Source organism: Saccostrea echinata, unplaced genomic scaffold (genome assembly GCF_033153115.1).
Source record: "Saccostrea echinata isolate AGI-Se365-2 ecotype Australia unplaced genomic scaffold, CSIRO_AGI_Sech_v1 ptg000029l, whole genome shotgun sequence".
NCBI lineage: Eukaryota > Metazoa > Mollusca > Bivalvia > Ostreida > Ostreidae > Saccostrea > Saccostrea echinata.
In genome coordinates this window covers 15,113,477-15,130,618 of record NW_026889778.1, presented here as the reverse complement: position 1 = coordinate 15,130,618, position 17,142 = coordinate 15,113,477, and the positions used below count along the sequence as shown (strand labels likewise).

Genomic DNA, 17,142 nt, shown 5'->3' with positions numbered 1-17,142 from the left:
ATATCACGGCGCAGTTGTATGACGTCATATTGTAAAAATTACGGGAAAATTGAATAAGAAATAGCCATTTTTTTATTTGATACACTTAAAGATAGGAAATTGTCATATTTTGAGGTTCCGCCGACTAGAAAAACCATTGCTTACGTTATTGTATGTAAACTACTTTAAAAAAATTAAAATATAAAATCTGCATGGTATGTAGGAAAAATGTATATTTATTTACACTCCAAATTTCATTGAAGTATCTTGAACAGTATTGGTTTTATAGCGCCAGGCCACGAACTATTTGATAACCCCTCGTACTTTAATTTTAAAAAGAAAACATTATGAAGAGAACATTCAGTAATAATAGGTATCAAATATTGAAATGAATGGCAGTACGTCTGTCAATGTGTCCTTCATTCTAAAGGTAACTTTAATCCTTATACAGGCACAATAATCCATTTAGCCTTATTCAATTCGAAACGTTTAGGTGAAAAATGTTTATATTGTAGCTTATCAAAAACCGTCGATAAACAGACAAATCTATAGCCATGACTATTAGAAATTCAGAAATTTGATATTTACCCCTTTTTTAACCAACAAACTTCAAACTTACTACATATATGTACCAAGACAAGAAAAATTTTCCGTAAGTATTACAAAAGTGTTAGAGAGAAGCAACTATGGATTTAAACGTCATGATTTGGTCTGAAGGAGTTTGTTCTCTGGGGCTTTGCAGGACTTTCTTCACACATAGTCATTACATATATAATGCATATTGATGCTGGGTTCCATAATGTCTAATATTTTTTTTATATATTTTTGTCATTTTGACACAATCATGTCAAATTGCGTGGTCTGTACTTGTATGACTTTTTTGATTGTCATTCTGACACTTTATTTTTAATTTTGTGAATCATAAAAAATTGCACTCAGAATATATTAAGGTAGACTATTAAAGCCATGTTTTCTACATCATTAAATCATAACATTTTAAAACTCAGTGTGGTTTACAACCAGATCAATATTTTAAAAAGCCAATATTAGTAGGTATTGCTTATTTCGCATTTAAAAGATTATTTTATTTGATTATATCTTTGCCAAAAGTAAACATAATAAACAGGCATCTTAGGCCAGGACAGATACCTGTAACTACAAAACTCATCCAGATATACTAGTTAATTTTTTTTCTAATAAGTGCTTGATGTAAAAAATACCTATTTTTTTCATGAAAACTTTCATAATGTACCGTACATAGGATTCCTTTCTACAACTTAAAATAAATCCATAAAAAGAAATGGTTGACATTTAACTTCACTGCGCCTTGATTCTGATTAAATAGTGTAAGCATATTTATATAAACAAAGGAAACAAAATAGCTTATATGTGCAAAAAAAAATTAGAATAAAACCTCTTTAATATACGATTCAATAAAAGGCAAGATAATATTATGAAAAGTAAATATATAAATAATAAGTAAATAAATAATCTATTTAAAGTATTCTTTTTGTTCTGAAAATCTAAAGGCAAGAGTTAATTATAGAAAAGTTTAATAACCTGTTTTTTTATTTTCAAGAAATGGAGACAAAATATGAAATATGATTGACAGGAAAAATATTATGTTAAAAACACTTCGTCTATAGGAAATAATCTTTAAAACAAGTATTCTTTTTCATGCGATGAAATTGATTTTAGATTAAACTGAGACGAAAGGCCAAATCTGTCGTTATGTGAGAGAGTTTCTGAAAGGCTGTACATAAGGCCAATGTACAGTTAAGGTGCCCAAGGGAAATATCGGCGTTTTTTTTTTTTTTTTTTTTTAATTTTTTTTAATTTTTTTTTTATTTATTTATTTTTTTGAGATAAAAAATACATTCTATATAAGGATTAGATTTTTTTTTTTTTTTGTTCTTTACTTCTATCGGACAGATTTAATGTGGTTAAAAACTACATGTTGAGGACGATCAGATTTTCTATCTAAACTTGTCACGTGATGTGGCAATCACGTGATTTTAGCGAATATACCTGCAGTATTGAGGTCCTCTATAATTTTCAATATTGCAAGTACATGACCAAGTTAAAATTCTAAGTTTAATTTATAAATATTTTCAACACCCTTTGGAGCTTGTGAAAAGTGTGCGAATCTATACAGACTCAAGTATCTAATTGCCAAAATTATATTTAATTGTTAGACCGCGTATTAAATATTTTGCTGGTCAACTGCATTAATATAGAAAAAATTAATTCATTTGCCATGGCCGTAGGAACCGGGGGGGGGGGGGCAGGGGGGGGTGCCCCCCCCCCAATAATTTTGCCGATATATAGAACACTATAGAAAACATAGCTACTATATACTTGTGCCCCCTCAATAATAACATAACGGCTGATGACTTTTTTTTGTGCTTGTCAAGGAATTTTGGTCGTTGATAGTGCCCCCCAACTGAAAATATATGGTTGTGCCCCCTCAAAGTGAAATTGCTAATTGCTTCCTATGGGCCTGTTTGCAATATTTAATCAGCTTCGCAACACTTTTCAAATACCTTAATACTTCTTTAAATTTAAAAACTTGAGGGTATGGCCTTGCAATATATGGATTTATAAAGACCCTTCTATATATTACCCTCTTATGCTGCCTCCATAAATTACAGCTAGTTAAACCGTTTTTTATCTTTATTGAAACACCATAGTTCAATAATGTGGTGATACATAATACGTACGGTGAAAAGCTACAATAGACAAAATAATAATAATAAATGTGATGTACAATGCTCAATGTTAAGAAATTTATGAAAAATCTGAAAAATACCTATATTCACAATATATAGAACATATTACTGAGATAAATATGTAAATTAGCATTATATAAATAGAGACACTTTGCAAATATCAGCAAACATGGATAATACATATGACAAATTTAGCTACTCTGAATTCCCGGTAAAAATTAACAGTCAAATTTCACATCTGTAGAAGAAAATAATAAAGAAATCATTGCCGAAAATTCATAAGCATAATACAAGTAACTGTAAATAGAAAAATATATGAAATACTTACATTGTGGGCAGAGTAAAAAACTGTAACAACAGTATGACTGTACATGTACTGAGTAAGGCGACGAGTGACGAGAAAATATCTCGTGCTGCACGCACGGAAATAACAAGTGTAAACAAAAAAGAAAAACCAAAGTGTACCGGAAGAAAAAATTCCGGCTTACAAGACGGCACACTCTAATAAATCTGCATACAAATACATGTTTAAGAATAAAAATCACAAAATGGACGTCGCATTCAAGTTAATTGCTTCTTACGTATCTGCAAATAACATTTTATTTAATTAAAAAAAATACATTTTTCTTTATAGCCTATAACTTGATCAGCCTCACACTTCATACAAACTGCGTCAAATTTTACCATATGACGTCACATTGACAATTTAAGTGCATTGCGATGAACGCATGGTTAATTAACTAACAACAAACATGCATGCAGTAGTAAGTTTATGTTGTTTAAAACTCTCCGACAGTTTAAAATCGTAGATTATTTCATTTTATGGTATTTGTGAAGAACTGATTTTTTTTTGTGTGATGCAATACTAGATATTTCCCGTATAAGTTGGGACTCGCCTCCTTTTTGTAGCCTTAACATGCTCGGGCGTGAGATTTCCTTCTTTCTCTCACAGAATGGACAATTGGATCCTTTTTATCATCTCAAATGAGCTGTAGTTAATTATATACTCGATGTAAAATTCTTACTTATAATTATAGAATTCAATACCGAGAAATGATTTATGATACCATAATGCAATAAAAATTAATACCGAATGTTCAAGTAATAATTCGTCAGTAAAATATATTATACTTTAGAGAAGAAAACGTCTTTAGCATGGACATCCCACTTTATACTGGCGAGTCTCCCAGTAGAACAATTAAAACTATAATCAAAATTAATTGTACTAACAGTAACTTTTATCCATTTTTTGATTATTGTACTTTCACTCTTAATCGCAAACTAATTTATTATTGTGATTACATGGAAATGTCTGTGGACTACAGTTTGCCAGATTATCAATTGTCTTAAATTTGATTTCTACATGACTTGAACCGGAGTCAACTTTGAATTAGCAAGCTTACAAAGCCACAGTCAATGGACAAAAGTATTCGTCATTATCAAAATGGCGTCGCGTTGTTTACGTTCACAACGGACGGTTTAAACGGAAATTTGTATACTTAAAATTGAATTCACTTACCTAATATTTGGTCAGATTTCCCTTCATACGGATTGCTTCTTTAATCCGGTCTAGAATGGATGCGTAGAGGTTACGGACACTTGTCTAATTGCCTCAAACAGCTGATCGCGACTCGCAATAGTTGCAGACACTCCTTTGAGCTCTTTAACCAATTTTTTTTTTCAAAAACATTTAAATATGGAGACTGAGCTGACCAGTCTGTGGGGTTAATATTATATTCTGTCATGTAGTTTTTCACTACGAGGACCCTATGTACCGGGGCATTATCGTCTTGATAAACATAACCTTTGTTCGGAAAATGTCTGGTAATTACAGACCACAAATTATTATCAACTATTTCCAAGTATTTGAGTGCATTTATATTACCTTCGACAGGTACAATAGTTCCATACCATCAAAACACATGCATCTCCAGATCATTAGTGATATCCTCCACTTTGATGGAGAACAAACCAAGTGGGGACTGTTAGCTTCGGCGTCCTTTCTCCATACATATACAAGATTATCTGTCCCGATAACAATTTGACTCTCATCGAAAAATATGTATTTTTTCCACTCTTGATCACACTTCTAATATTTTCGTTCTTGACACCATTTTACCCGCTTTTTCTGTTCTCACGTCAAACAACCATAGTTTTTCTTGTACGCTTCGTTTTGTACCCTTCTTCACGTAATTTTCTAAACACTTTCTTTTCACTAAATTGTCTTCTTCCTTCGTTTAATTTGTTTGTCAAGTGAGTCAAAGTATCTCTTCCGTTTGCTAAATTTCGTCTTGTTCCGAGTTGTAGACAAAAGTCGACGACCAGATCTCGGCAAGTTTTCGACAGTACCCAGTCTGTTAAATTTATCCACAATACCCACAATTGTTGACCTAGATATACCCAACATCCTCGCCAGTTCTGATTTAATTAAGGTATGGTGCAGATTTTAAACTCATTTCCTTTACGTTGGTGCTAAACGCTGCCGATTTTTGCCTCATGTTTTCAAGCGGTGTTTTTTCAGTGTTTACAGACACACAAATGACAGATCGACGTCACAGAATCGTGACGTAATTTCTCTAGTCTCTCTATTGAAAGTTTCATTTTATAAGCTCACCTGAGCCGAAGGCTCAAGTGAGCTTTTCTGATCAAAATTTGTCCGTTGTCTGTCGTCGTTGTCGTTGTCGTCGGCGCCGTCGTTAACTTTTCACAATTCATCTTCTTCTCCATAGCCACTGCACCAATTTCAACCAAATTTTGGAGTATTCTTGGGTGAAGGGAATTCAAATTTGTTCAAATGAAGGGCCATGCCTTCTTCCAAGGGGAGATAATTACAAAATAGTGAAAAATTAATGGCATCTTTTGAAAATCTTCTTCTCAAGAACTAATGGGCCAGGAAAGATGAAACTCATGTGGAATCATCGTCAGGTAGTGTAGATTCAAGTTTGTTCAAATAATGACGCAGCTAGGTTAAGGACTCCCATATCTACGTCAGCCTGTGCAGAGGATCGGGAAAGCTATTATGACGTCACGTTAAAAGAGTACAAATGAATCTCGATGAATAAATACTATATGCCCTTTTTAAAACACACTCAAATACCTTCGTTTCTCATAAATATTATAAAGATAAATGGATGTGCAAATTATCTTGCCAAAAATAGCACTTAGCGTATGTAGAATAAAAGCCAGCTTGATCTCGCTGTACTTACTGAGATGACGTCATTTCTTACTTTGACACACAGTTTCTCTGTACTTGAGGCGTGGATCAAGCTATTATCGTAGCTTGTAAAAATAAAAATGAACACAAAACAAGCTTAATTGGACCAAAATGGACACATATTCTAAAATACATTAATCCACATTTTATTGTCAAACTAATTGATAATGTGTAGACTTTGTATATAGCCGTAGGGAGCACATTTGAACAGTAACGTGCTAGTATGCGGGGTCCGGACCCTCGAAAATATCAAAAGTTCAACGATATGCGCTTCACTATAAATTCTGAATTTTTAAAGAAGTGAAGCTATTATTCCTACTATTCTGAAAAGTGCTGGGAGCTGGTTGTGCATTGTTTATTTATTCTTTAATGTAACATTATTCCAGTGCGTATTACATCTATGTCTGGAGTTTATAGAAAGACGGCTAAATTTTTCACAATTCCCGAGCATGAGAAAGTTGCTCCCAGCACTTTTCATGTTAAGAAACTTTTCTTAAACAAAAAAGAATAAATTTTATAGCGGAAAGATACCTGTATATCCTTGAACGTTTGCGATCTTTTTAGTAGTACATATATGTTCTAATTTTAAATCTGTCACGTGACAAACAGATGATGTAAGCGATATCGCTTTGGCCGAACTCAGCAGAGACCCGATATATACAAGTGCAAACACCACAATTCACATTCATCAAAACTAATGCTGTTAAAAAAAAATTAAAATTGTATTCATTTTCTCTGAATATATTAAGGCGTATATTTCATGGGCGTCCTTAACCTAGCTGCGGACCCCTGAGGGTAGAATGGGGCCACAATGGACGATCAAGTTTTAAATAGGAATATATAGGAAAATCTATAAAAATCTTCTTCTCAAAAACAACAAAGCCATGATTGGTCATATTTATGTGAAAGCATCCTCAGGTGGTGTAGATTCAAATTTTGTTCAAATCATGACCCCCGGGGGTAGGGTGGGGCCACAGTGGGCGATCAAAGTTTAACATAGGAGTATATAGGAAAAAATCTTCAAAAATCTTCTTCTCAAGAACAGCAAAGCCATGATTGGTCATATTTATATGGAAGCATCCTCAGGTGGTGTAGATTCAAGTTTGTTCAATTCATGATCCCTAGGGGTAGGGTGGGGCCACAATGAAAGGTTAAACTTGTAGGAAAAGAAGCCACGGTTAGTCAAGGAAATTTGTAAGCATCTTTAGTTAGCGTAGATTCAATTTTGTTCAAATCATACCCCCCTCCACCCTTTAGAGGTAGGTAGGGACCACTTAATTATGCCTGTAAGCTTTTCAATATTAAACTGATTTTTCTTTTTTTTTTCGTAGCCATAGTGCTCAGATGAGCGATGTGGCCATTGGGCCTCTTGTTTCCTTCGTTCTATAAATAGCGCGAGTGAAAAATAGCCGAGATATGCGTAAAATGACGAATACTTTTGCCCATTGACTGTATCCATTTAGTATAAAAAGACATTTGTCCATTCTGTCGGAAAAAATCCATTCTTTTAAAATTGGACTGTTTTTCGAATTACTGGGAAACAAAAGATAACGTTATAAGATTTCTTTTGAAAATGAAACAATATTCGTGCTTAATCTTCAAGAATGATAAACACGAAAGATTACGTTAAGTCACGCTTTCATACTAACAATCAAGGTATCACTCTGCCTTTTACATCGTTTTGACTTGACGGAAAAGTGATGCTCGATTCACGATTAACTATGAAAACTACAAGGGCACTGCATTTGTGTTTGATTTTATCTTTATTATTTATTTGAGCTTCTTCATTTTATTTGAAAAGAGAGCATCATGGAAAGGAAAGCCTTCCTGTGTATCCTTTACTTTATCCTATTGGTTGCTCCTGCTTCCATCTTCGCCAATGCAAGGATAAAGAAAGAGCAGTCAAGAAATAAACGTCAGGCCCAAGCCCTCTTACCTCTGGCGTCTTTTGCTGGAATGTCTGTGAATGCTCCTCTCTTCCTAGCGCTAGTAGCAATTTATGGAATCGCAGAAGTTGCACGACATACAGTTAATTGGAAGATGTATTTTTATTTTTTTATTTATTTTTTTTTCCACAAATTCAGATCATTGTTAATTAACATGAAAAAGTTTTTGCTATCATATAAACTATTGAAATATAAATCAAATTTTAATAACTAAGTCTTACTATAGTTTATACATCCACATACAACAAAACTTAAAATTATATATTATTTATGTATTTTGTATCTCTTTTACAGTGACGACTACAGATGATCTTATTTTAGGTACGTACAAATCAGGAATGAAGCAAAGTATCAAATCGGCCGCAAAAATCTTAGTGTCCATTTCAAAGTTTTTCCTATAGAAAGAGTCCGACGTTGCACACGGTGTTGGTACACATTGACGTTACGTCAAAATAACGTTATTAAAGTCATAATGTTGTTTTAACGTTTTAAACTTATAATTACATATTTTAGATGCTAACCATGTATTTTATTTTTATTTAATATATCAAAATAAATATTTTAACAAGAGGCCCAAGGGCCACATCGCTCACCTGAGCACTGTGGCTAGGAAAAAAGGAAAAATCAGTTTAGTATTGAAAAGCTTAAATGCATAAGTCGTCCCAACCTACCCCTAAAAAGGTAGGGGGGGGGGGGGCGGGGTCATGATTTGAACAAACTTGAATCTACACTATCTGAGGATGCTTCCGTATAAATATGACAAACCGTGGCTTTGCTGCTCTTGAGATTTTTAAAGATTTTTCCTATATATTCCTATGTAAAACTCTGATCGTCCATTGTGGCCCCACCCTACCCCCAGGGGGTCATAATTTGAACAAACTAGAATCTACACCACCTGAGGATGCTTCCATATAAATATGACCAATCATAGCTTTGCTGTTCTTGAGAAGAAGATTTTTGAAGATTTTTCCTATATATTCCTATGTAAAACTTTGATCGTCCATTGTGGCCCCACCCTACCCCTGGAGGTCATGATTTGAACAAACTTGAATCTACACCACCTTAGGATGCTTCCATATAAATATGACCAATCATAGCTTTGCTGCTCTTGAGAAGATTTTTGAAGATTTTTCCTATATATTCCTATGTAAAACTTTGATCGTCCAATGTGGCCCCACCCTACCCCCGGGGGTCATGATTTGTACAAACTTGGATCTACACCACCTGAGGATGCTTCCAAATAAGTATGACCAATCATAGCTTTGCTGTTCTTGAGAAGAAGATTTTGAAGATTTTTCCTATGTACACCTATGCTAAACATTGATCGTCAATTTTGGCACCACCCTACTCCCGGGGGTCATGATTTGTACAAACTTGGATCTACACCACCTGAGGATGCTTCCAAATAAATATGACCAATCATAGCTTTGCTGTTCTTGAGAAAAAGATTTTTTAAGATTTTTCCTTTGTACACCTATGTTAAACATTGATCGTTTATTTTGGCACCACCCTACCCCCGGGGGTCATGATTTGAACAAAACTGAATCTACAACACCTGAGGATGCTTCCATATAAATATGACCAATCAAAGCTTTGCTGTTCTTGAGAAGAAGATTTTTGAAGATTTTTCCTATATATTCCTATGTAAAACTTTGATCGTCCAATGTGGCCCCACCCTACCCACGGGGGTCATGATTTGTACAAACTTAAATCTACACCACCTGAGGATGCTTCCATATAAATATGACCAATCATAGCTTTGCTGTTCTTGAGAAGATTTTTGAAGATTTTTCCTATATATTCCTATGTAAAACTTTGATCGTCCAATGTGGCCCCACCCTACCCCCGGGGGTCATGATTTGTACAAACTTGAATCTACACCACCTGAGGATGCTTCCATATAAATATGACCAATCCTAGCTTTGCTGTTCTTGAGAAGAAGATTTTTGACGATTTTTCCTATATATTCCTATGTAAAACTTTGATCGTCCAATGTGGCCCCACCCTACCCCCGGGGGTCATGATTTGTACAAACTTGAATCTACACCACCTGAGGATGCTTCCATATAAATATGACCAATCATAGCTCTGCTGTTCTTGAGAAGAAGATTTTTGACGATTTTTCCTATATATTCCTATGTAAAACTTTGATCGTCCAATGTGGCCCTATTCTACCCCCGGGGTCATGATTTGTACAAACTTGAATCTACACCACCTGAGGATGCTTCCATATAAATATGACCAATCATAGCTTTGCTGTTCTTGAGAAGATTTTTGAAGATTTTTCCTATATATTCCTATGTAAAACTTTGATCGTCCAATGTGGCCCCACCCTACCCCCGGGGGTCATGATTTGTACAAACTTGAATCTACACCACCTGAGGATGCTTCCATAAAAATATGACCAATCATAGCTTTGCTGTTCTTGAGAAGAAGATTTTTGACGATTTTTCCTATATATTCCTATGTAAAACTTTGATCGTCCAATGTGGCCCTATTCTACCCCCGGGGTCATGATTTGTACAAACTTGAATCTACACCACCTGAGGATGCTTCCATATAAATATGACCAATCATAGCTTTGCTGTTCTTGAGAAGATTTTTGAAGATTTTTCCTATATATTCCTATGTAAAACTTTGATCGTCCAATGTGGTCCCACCCTACCCCCGGGGGTCATGATTTGTACAAACTTGAATCTACACCACCTGAGGATGCTTCCATATACATATGACCAATCATAGCTCTGCTGTTCTTGAGAAGAAGATTTTTGACGATTTTTCCTATATATTCCTATGTAAAACTTTGATCGTCTAATGTGGCCCCATCCTACCCCCGGGGGTCATGATTTGTACAAACTTGAATCTACACCACCTGAGGATGCTTCCAAATAAATATGACCAATCATAGCTTTGCTGTTCTTGAGAAAAAAAGTTTTTGAAGATTTTTTCTATGTACACCTATGTTAAACATTGATCGTTTATTTTGGCACCACCCTACCCACGGGGGTCTTGATTTGAACAAAACTGAATCTACACCACCTGAGGATGCTTCCATATAAATATGACCAATCAAAGCTTTGCTGTTCTTGAGAAGAAGATTTTTGACGATTTTTCCTATATATTCCTATGTAAAACTTTGATCGTCCAATGTGGCCCCACCCTACCCCCGGGGGTCATGATTTGAACAAACTTGAATCTACACTACCTGACAATAATTCCACGTGAGTTTCATCTTTCCTGGCCCACTGGTTCTTGAGAAGAAGATTTTTCAATAATGCTATTAATTTTTTGCTATTTCGTAATAATCTCCCCTTGGAGGAGGGCGTGGCCCTTCATTTGAACAAACTTGAAACCCCTTCACCCAAGGATACTTTGTGCCAAGTTTGATTGAAATCGGCCCAGTAGTTCTGGAGAAGAAGATGAAAATGTGAAAAGTTTACGATAACAACGACGCTGACGACGCCGACGACGACGACAGACAACGGACAAATTTTAATCAGAAAAGCTCACTTGAGCCTTTGGCTCAGGTGAGCTAGAAAAAGGGCATAAAAATTCAATGTTTGAATCTTCTGTTGTATATAATATATGTTTTGAGTCTGCTATATGTTCAACATATATTTTTAACATATCTTCAACATATTTTTTTAAACATATGTTTAACATAATGTCGAAAATTCATATGGTCAACATATGTTCAATGTATGTTCAACATTTGTTACTCGAAACATATGTCGAACATACGTTGCAATTTTACCTGTGTAACTGGCGATCAATTTTAAAAGGCGTTAGTGTAGTCTTAACTTTCTAATTTCTAAAAACTTCAAATTAAAATTCTTCAAATAGAGCGTTGCTATGGAAATTAGCAGGAAAAAAATATGCATAAAAATCTGATAAATATTTTGTTTCCTCGGATACGTACCCTTGTATGTAGAATCCCAAAATTTTTTTTAATTGATGTTTATGAACAACTAACCTGACTCTCAGTTTTGATTACCACCGAATATTTTACAGGTTGCAAGAAACTGGCACATAAGGTTTCATATTGATATAAAGTTAACAAAATCTAACATTTTCCCTTCTTGGTAACCATAGCAACAGTGTTGTTTTCTTCATCAAATTTTATCAATATATGATTTTCAACTTTAGTTCTACCTGATAAGTACTATTCAAGGTGAGTCAAATAATATGATTCTCGATTAAAAGGTAAGTAAATTCCTAAAGCAGCAAAGAAATATCACTTTAAACCACTGGTAGCTTGTTTCCATGGTTACAATGCAAAGTAGCATTTAATCCTAATTTTACTTACGTCATTGTTGCAAGATCCTAAGGATGTATATTTACCAGTTTTGAATTTTCATTTCTTCTCTCAAGATAGTAGCATTAACCAATCTTAGCAACAGATTTTGCCTGGTTACACTGTGTTACATGGCAACCATGAAAGTCATTTTTAGAATAATATTGCTAGTACCTAATTACTTAAGGTCAAATATCTTTATGGGTTTTTTTAAGTTGTTGATTGAGTTTGATCATGTAACACCTATCATTAGTGCATATTTGGCGTTTTTCAGAATTTTCAGTATTTAAAATGTATTCCAGATGTACCCGCGGTTACCACTTACTTAGAGATATATTTTAAATAGTTTCTTTATAGCATAAGTGGCAACAAGGTGTCATATTTTTGTGAGAATGGTTTGGGTTTTTTTTTCTTAGTCTTTATTAAGGGTTCATAAAGATTCAAAGTAGCTGAAATTATCATTTTTTTCAAACTTTTCGACTTTTACCATGGCAACCAAGACACATAGCAACCAAATTTTATTTGATATATGTTTCTGGTGTCAAGTTGTAATAATGGGCTAAGTTTCATTAAAATCGGTGACCTTGCTGTAGCAAAGAAGTTTAAGTGGTTACATGTACAGAGAATAGCTATTAAAAAGAAAATTTTTAGAATAATTTATTACCATGGATAATATAATTAATTCAATTCTAATTTCTAATATTTATATTTGCAAATGTTTTCTTTTATATAACACTATTGAAAAGAACGTGTATCCATATCCGTATAAACACGGGTTCCTCATGTCATAAATGTTCGACGTAATTTCTTAGTGACGTCATAAAGGGTTGACGCGCAATCAATAGATCAAACTCGTGCCGTTGAGTTTGAGAAATAAAACATTTCACTTGTTAAAGATTACAGTCAGGCAAATATAAAATATGAATAAGTCACAAATGTAAATATAAGTAATAGGTATCATTTAAAAACATCTATCGGGATATAAATACGGGTTGGTCTCGAATCAAATTCCATAAAGCCCGATATATCATCTTGAAAACGCCAGCTTCTTTGCGACATATAAAGTGTCAGATATTATAGTACCAACACCGTGCGCAACGTCTTCAAGAAAAAAGTCATATTTTTTTTAAATATGACATTTTTATTTATAACTGAAGTTGACAAGATTTAGAATGTGATGTAAGCAGGATGATATTTTTGATGGTTTGGAGAAGAAAGCATGTTTTAAATGTTCTTATTATTTTTGTATTTTTTACGAAACACCGTTGAAACGCGCTTTAAATAAAAAAAGAATCTGCGCTCAATTTCATGTATTCACTCTTCTTGGATTTTTTTAAAAATTTAAAACAATGCTCAAATAAGTTACTATCAATGAATTTACAGTCAATGAATTTTCAAGAACAATTTTAAAACTTCAAAGAATTTCAATGTATACATCTAATTTTTGTTTTCCATATAATAACAGATAAAAAAAAAAAAAAAAAAAAAAAAAAAAAAAAAAAAAAAAACAACCTGAAATCTTGTATTTTTTACCTTAATTTTTTAATTGTTCTAGGCCACGTGTTAATAATATACATCTACATAACATCTACATAAGGTTACAAAACATTTAGAATCCCTTTTTACCTAAACATGAATATTAGAAAGAAAAAAAATCATTTTTAAACTATTAGTTCAAATTCGACGGCTTAAGACCACTTTTTATTGAAAAAAAAAATGACCCTAGGTATTTTTTGCACAATACAAGTATTCTGCAGCTGGCAACAACGAGGGCAAATAATTGTCATATTGTAAGATTTAACGTTACAGGCTGGCAGTAATTACAACAACTTCTTGTCACGTGGTTATTTTGAATCAATTTAAAATTACAACGACAGAATGTCAAGATGCAACGCAGCCGTGAAAGACATACTGATTCAAATGTTTGCATTTTTCCCCATTTAAATACACAAGACATACAACAATTGTGCCTCTGATTGCTCTATCTGTTTGTTGACTTTCATGAATAGTTTCACCGGGTTTTTTTATTCTTCATTTTTTTGTGTTTTTGCCATCCTATGTGAATCAAAAAAAAAAAAAAAAAAAAAAAACACACTCACAGTATTTTGATTGGTCACTACTGGTTTTTATTAATATGTCTATTTTCTGACGATATTCGTATGTAGAAATACCTAAGTTTATAATTAGCATCTAGAATTTCAAAAGCTACAGTGTATCACGAAACTTTCAATGTAAAGACATGTACATTGAAAACACATTTTAAATGGAAGGTTTAAAAAATAATTATTTAAATAGTGCTTTTTAAAGGCCCAAAAAGAATCAAGGTCAAATCTTCAAAAATATTATTTATTACAATTTTATTCTATTTATTTGGTCACAAATGTATTTTTTAAAACTCAGTTTGATTTATGATCTATTACCTGCAATATTTTACTCAACAAATATGCATAAAACCTAACATCATGTTAAAGTCATATGTAACGTATTTTTTGATAATTTCAGACTAACTAAAATTAAAAAGATCTTTCTATTTGTTTTATTACTTTATATAAAGATAGGACCTTCCTGTAAATTACTCAATTTGAATCAATTACATGTACGTTTCAAAGATATTAGAAACTTATAACAATAGCCGATTTATTCACCGACTCCGCATTTAAATAACAGCCCCATTTAAAGTCAATATAACTATAGAAACATGAGGTTATTCAAGTTCAAAATCGGTGAAAATTTTAATTTCAACGTAAATAACATATATCATGTTTATCTACACTCAATCTTTTTTTTTTTAAATTTTAAGCTCAGATACGCCCTATATAGCTTTAAGTATCAAGAATGATTTAAGGCTTACAATTACTTGCCTTCATTTCAAAAAATAAACTTCAGATACTATTTGTTCTCATGCGCTTGGATTTTTCCCCGCAGATAGTCGAAATCACAATTGTGGAAACTGGTTCAAAGATGGATGGTGTAGAGAAGAGTGTTTTTCGCATGAGTACAATGATCCTATTTCAGCGGCTATCTGTGGAGGTTGGAATTGTTGCAAGTCCAGTGTTTGAGACGACATATACGTTGCAATTCAATGAATATTACAAAATAATAAATTGCAAAATTATAATGATTCTACAGCAATGAATATAGTATGTGTTCTTCATGTTAACATTGAATTATCTAGATTGACATACATTCTTAAATATTTTGTCATTGTTTGTGTGTTACATGGACGTCCTCTTAAATTGCTATCATGAATTTAATAAAGATATAATTTGTGTATTTTATTGATTTTGAGGGAGATATATCATGTTATTTTTGTGCTATAAGGTACAGACATGTAAATATTGTTTGAAAGTTATTATTGGTCATCTTAAATGCTGCAGAAAAAAATTACACAAAAACGTTCTGAGTCCGGAAATTGGAGAATTTTATTTAAATCAATTTAATTCTTGATATATTAAATGAACTAAAAGTATTAAAGAGATTGTCAAAAATGAATCTTAATGTGAATGTTTAAATTTAAAAAAAAGATATTAGAAAGCCATTACAAGTTGCTGATTCTAGACGTGGAGATTATCACATCACATTGCTAAATGTACAATTGGAATAAATTAGATTCAATACCATTATAAAACCCAGTGTAAATATTTTGACTAATGTTTATATGTAAGTCAACCGGTATTTTACTATGGAAAAATGAGTGTTTTCTATGGAACGCTATGGCTGCCCTATGTTAGGTGTTTTATTATATGCTGGGGGTCTTTTATTATATGCTGTGGTTTCATAATTATATGCTGTGGGTTTATAATTATATCCTGTGGGTTTATAATTATATGCTGTGGGTCTATTATTAAATACTTTGGGTTTATAATTATATGCTGTGGGTCTGTTATTATATGCTCTGTTTCTATTATTGATGTTGGTTCATAATTACATAATGTGGGTTTTTAATTATATGCTGTGAGTTCATAATTACATGCCGTGGTTTCATAATTATATGTTGTGGTTTCATATAATTATATGCTGTGGTATTCTTAAATTATATGCAGTGGTTCTTATTATAAATGTCCCTTAAACGAAATGGCGGCAGATTCTTTGTTTTCAATAAACGAGTTGGTTTGATGTAATATTTGATATCAAGTTTCTGACAATGACTAAATCTGTTCCCTTTGTAAACCGTTGTGTCCAGAGAAAATGCATGGATGAGTGAAATATTTCAGATGTGAATTTTAGGTGTTTCTGACAATTGAAAAGGATGTCAAAATACTCCTGAATTTCTTCCTTTACTCCATTGGAAATAATGAATCTATATTCCCTAAATCTGCCCTGAAACAGAATTTTGTTGACATGTTGAAATTAAGATTCGATATACTGAGTAATCAGGCCCATAGGAAGCAATTATTTCGGGGGGGGGGGGGTTACATATATACATTTTCAGTTGGAGGGGCACTATCAACTACTAAAAATATTAAGGGGGCACAAGCATATAGTAGCTATGTTTTCTAAAGTATTTTATATATCGGCAAAAATATGGGGGGATACCCCCCCCCCCCCGTTCCTTCGGCCATGGCACATGTAATTTCGTACATTTTCGTGTCTGAGATTTCTAAAAATTTAACCCTCGCGTCAAAGGATTAAAAAAAAATGTATTTTAAAGTATTGGAATATATTAAAAGCAGACCAAACATGCAAGGACTTATTCAAATCGGATTCTAGCATTGCGAATAGTAAGCATAAAAATATAGGAGGTCTATTGATAAAATCAAGTTAACAATAAATATGGAAAATCTAAAATGGGCCCCCTGATTAAGCATAATTTGTTGCAAAACACTCTACAACAACTACCATTATAGAATAAAAATAGACCCACAGCATATAATTATGAAACCACAGCATATAACAATAAACCCACGGTATATAATTATGAACCCACAGCATATAATAATAGAACCACAGCATATAATAAAATCATTTGACATAAGGCAG

General features: G+C 33.1%; 1 protein-coding gene across 1 annotated transcript; it reads left to right on the top strand.

Moving 5' to 3' along the window:
• The first annotated feature begins 1,000 nt into the window (after positions 1–1,000).
• On the top strand, positions 1,001–15,380 carry LOC133195013 (big defensin-like). Its single transcript, XM_061330900.1, has 4 exons — positions 1,001–1,028; positions 7,702–7,950; positions 13,972–13,978; positions 15,088–15,380. The coding sequence occupies exons 2-4, from the start codon at positions 7,732–7,734 to the stop codon at positions 15,219–15,221; spliced, it is 360 nt and encodes a 119-aa protein (XP_061186884.1). The 5' UTR covers positions 1,001–1,028; positions 7,702–7,731; the 3' UTR covers positions 15,222–15,380.
• Positions 15,381–17,142: the final 1,762 nt, after the last annotated feature.

What these genes read in the sequence shown, in the direction of transcription:
- LOC133195013 (XM_061330900.1), top strand. Translation starts at nt 7,732, where the DNA reads ATGGAAAGGAAAGCCTTCCTGTGTATCCTTTACTTTATCCTATTGGTT.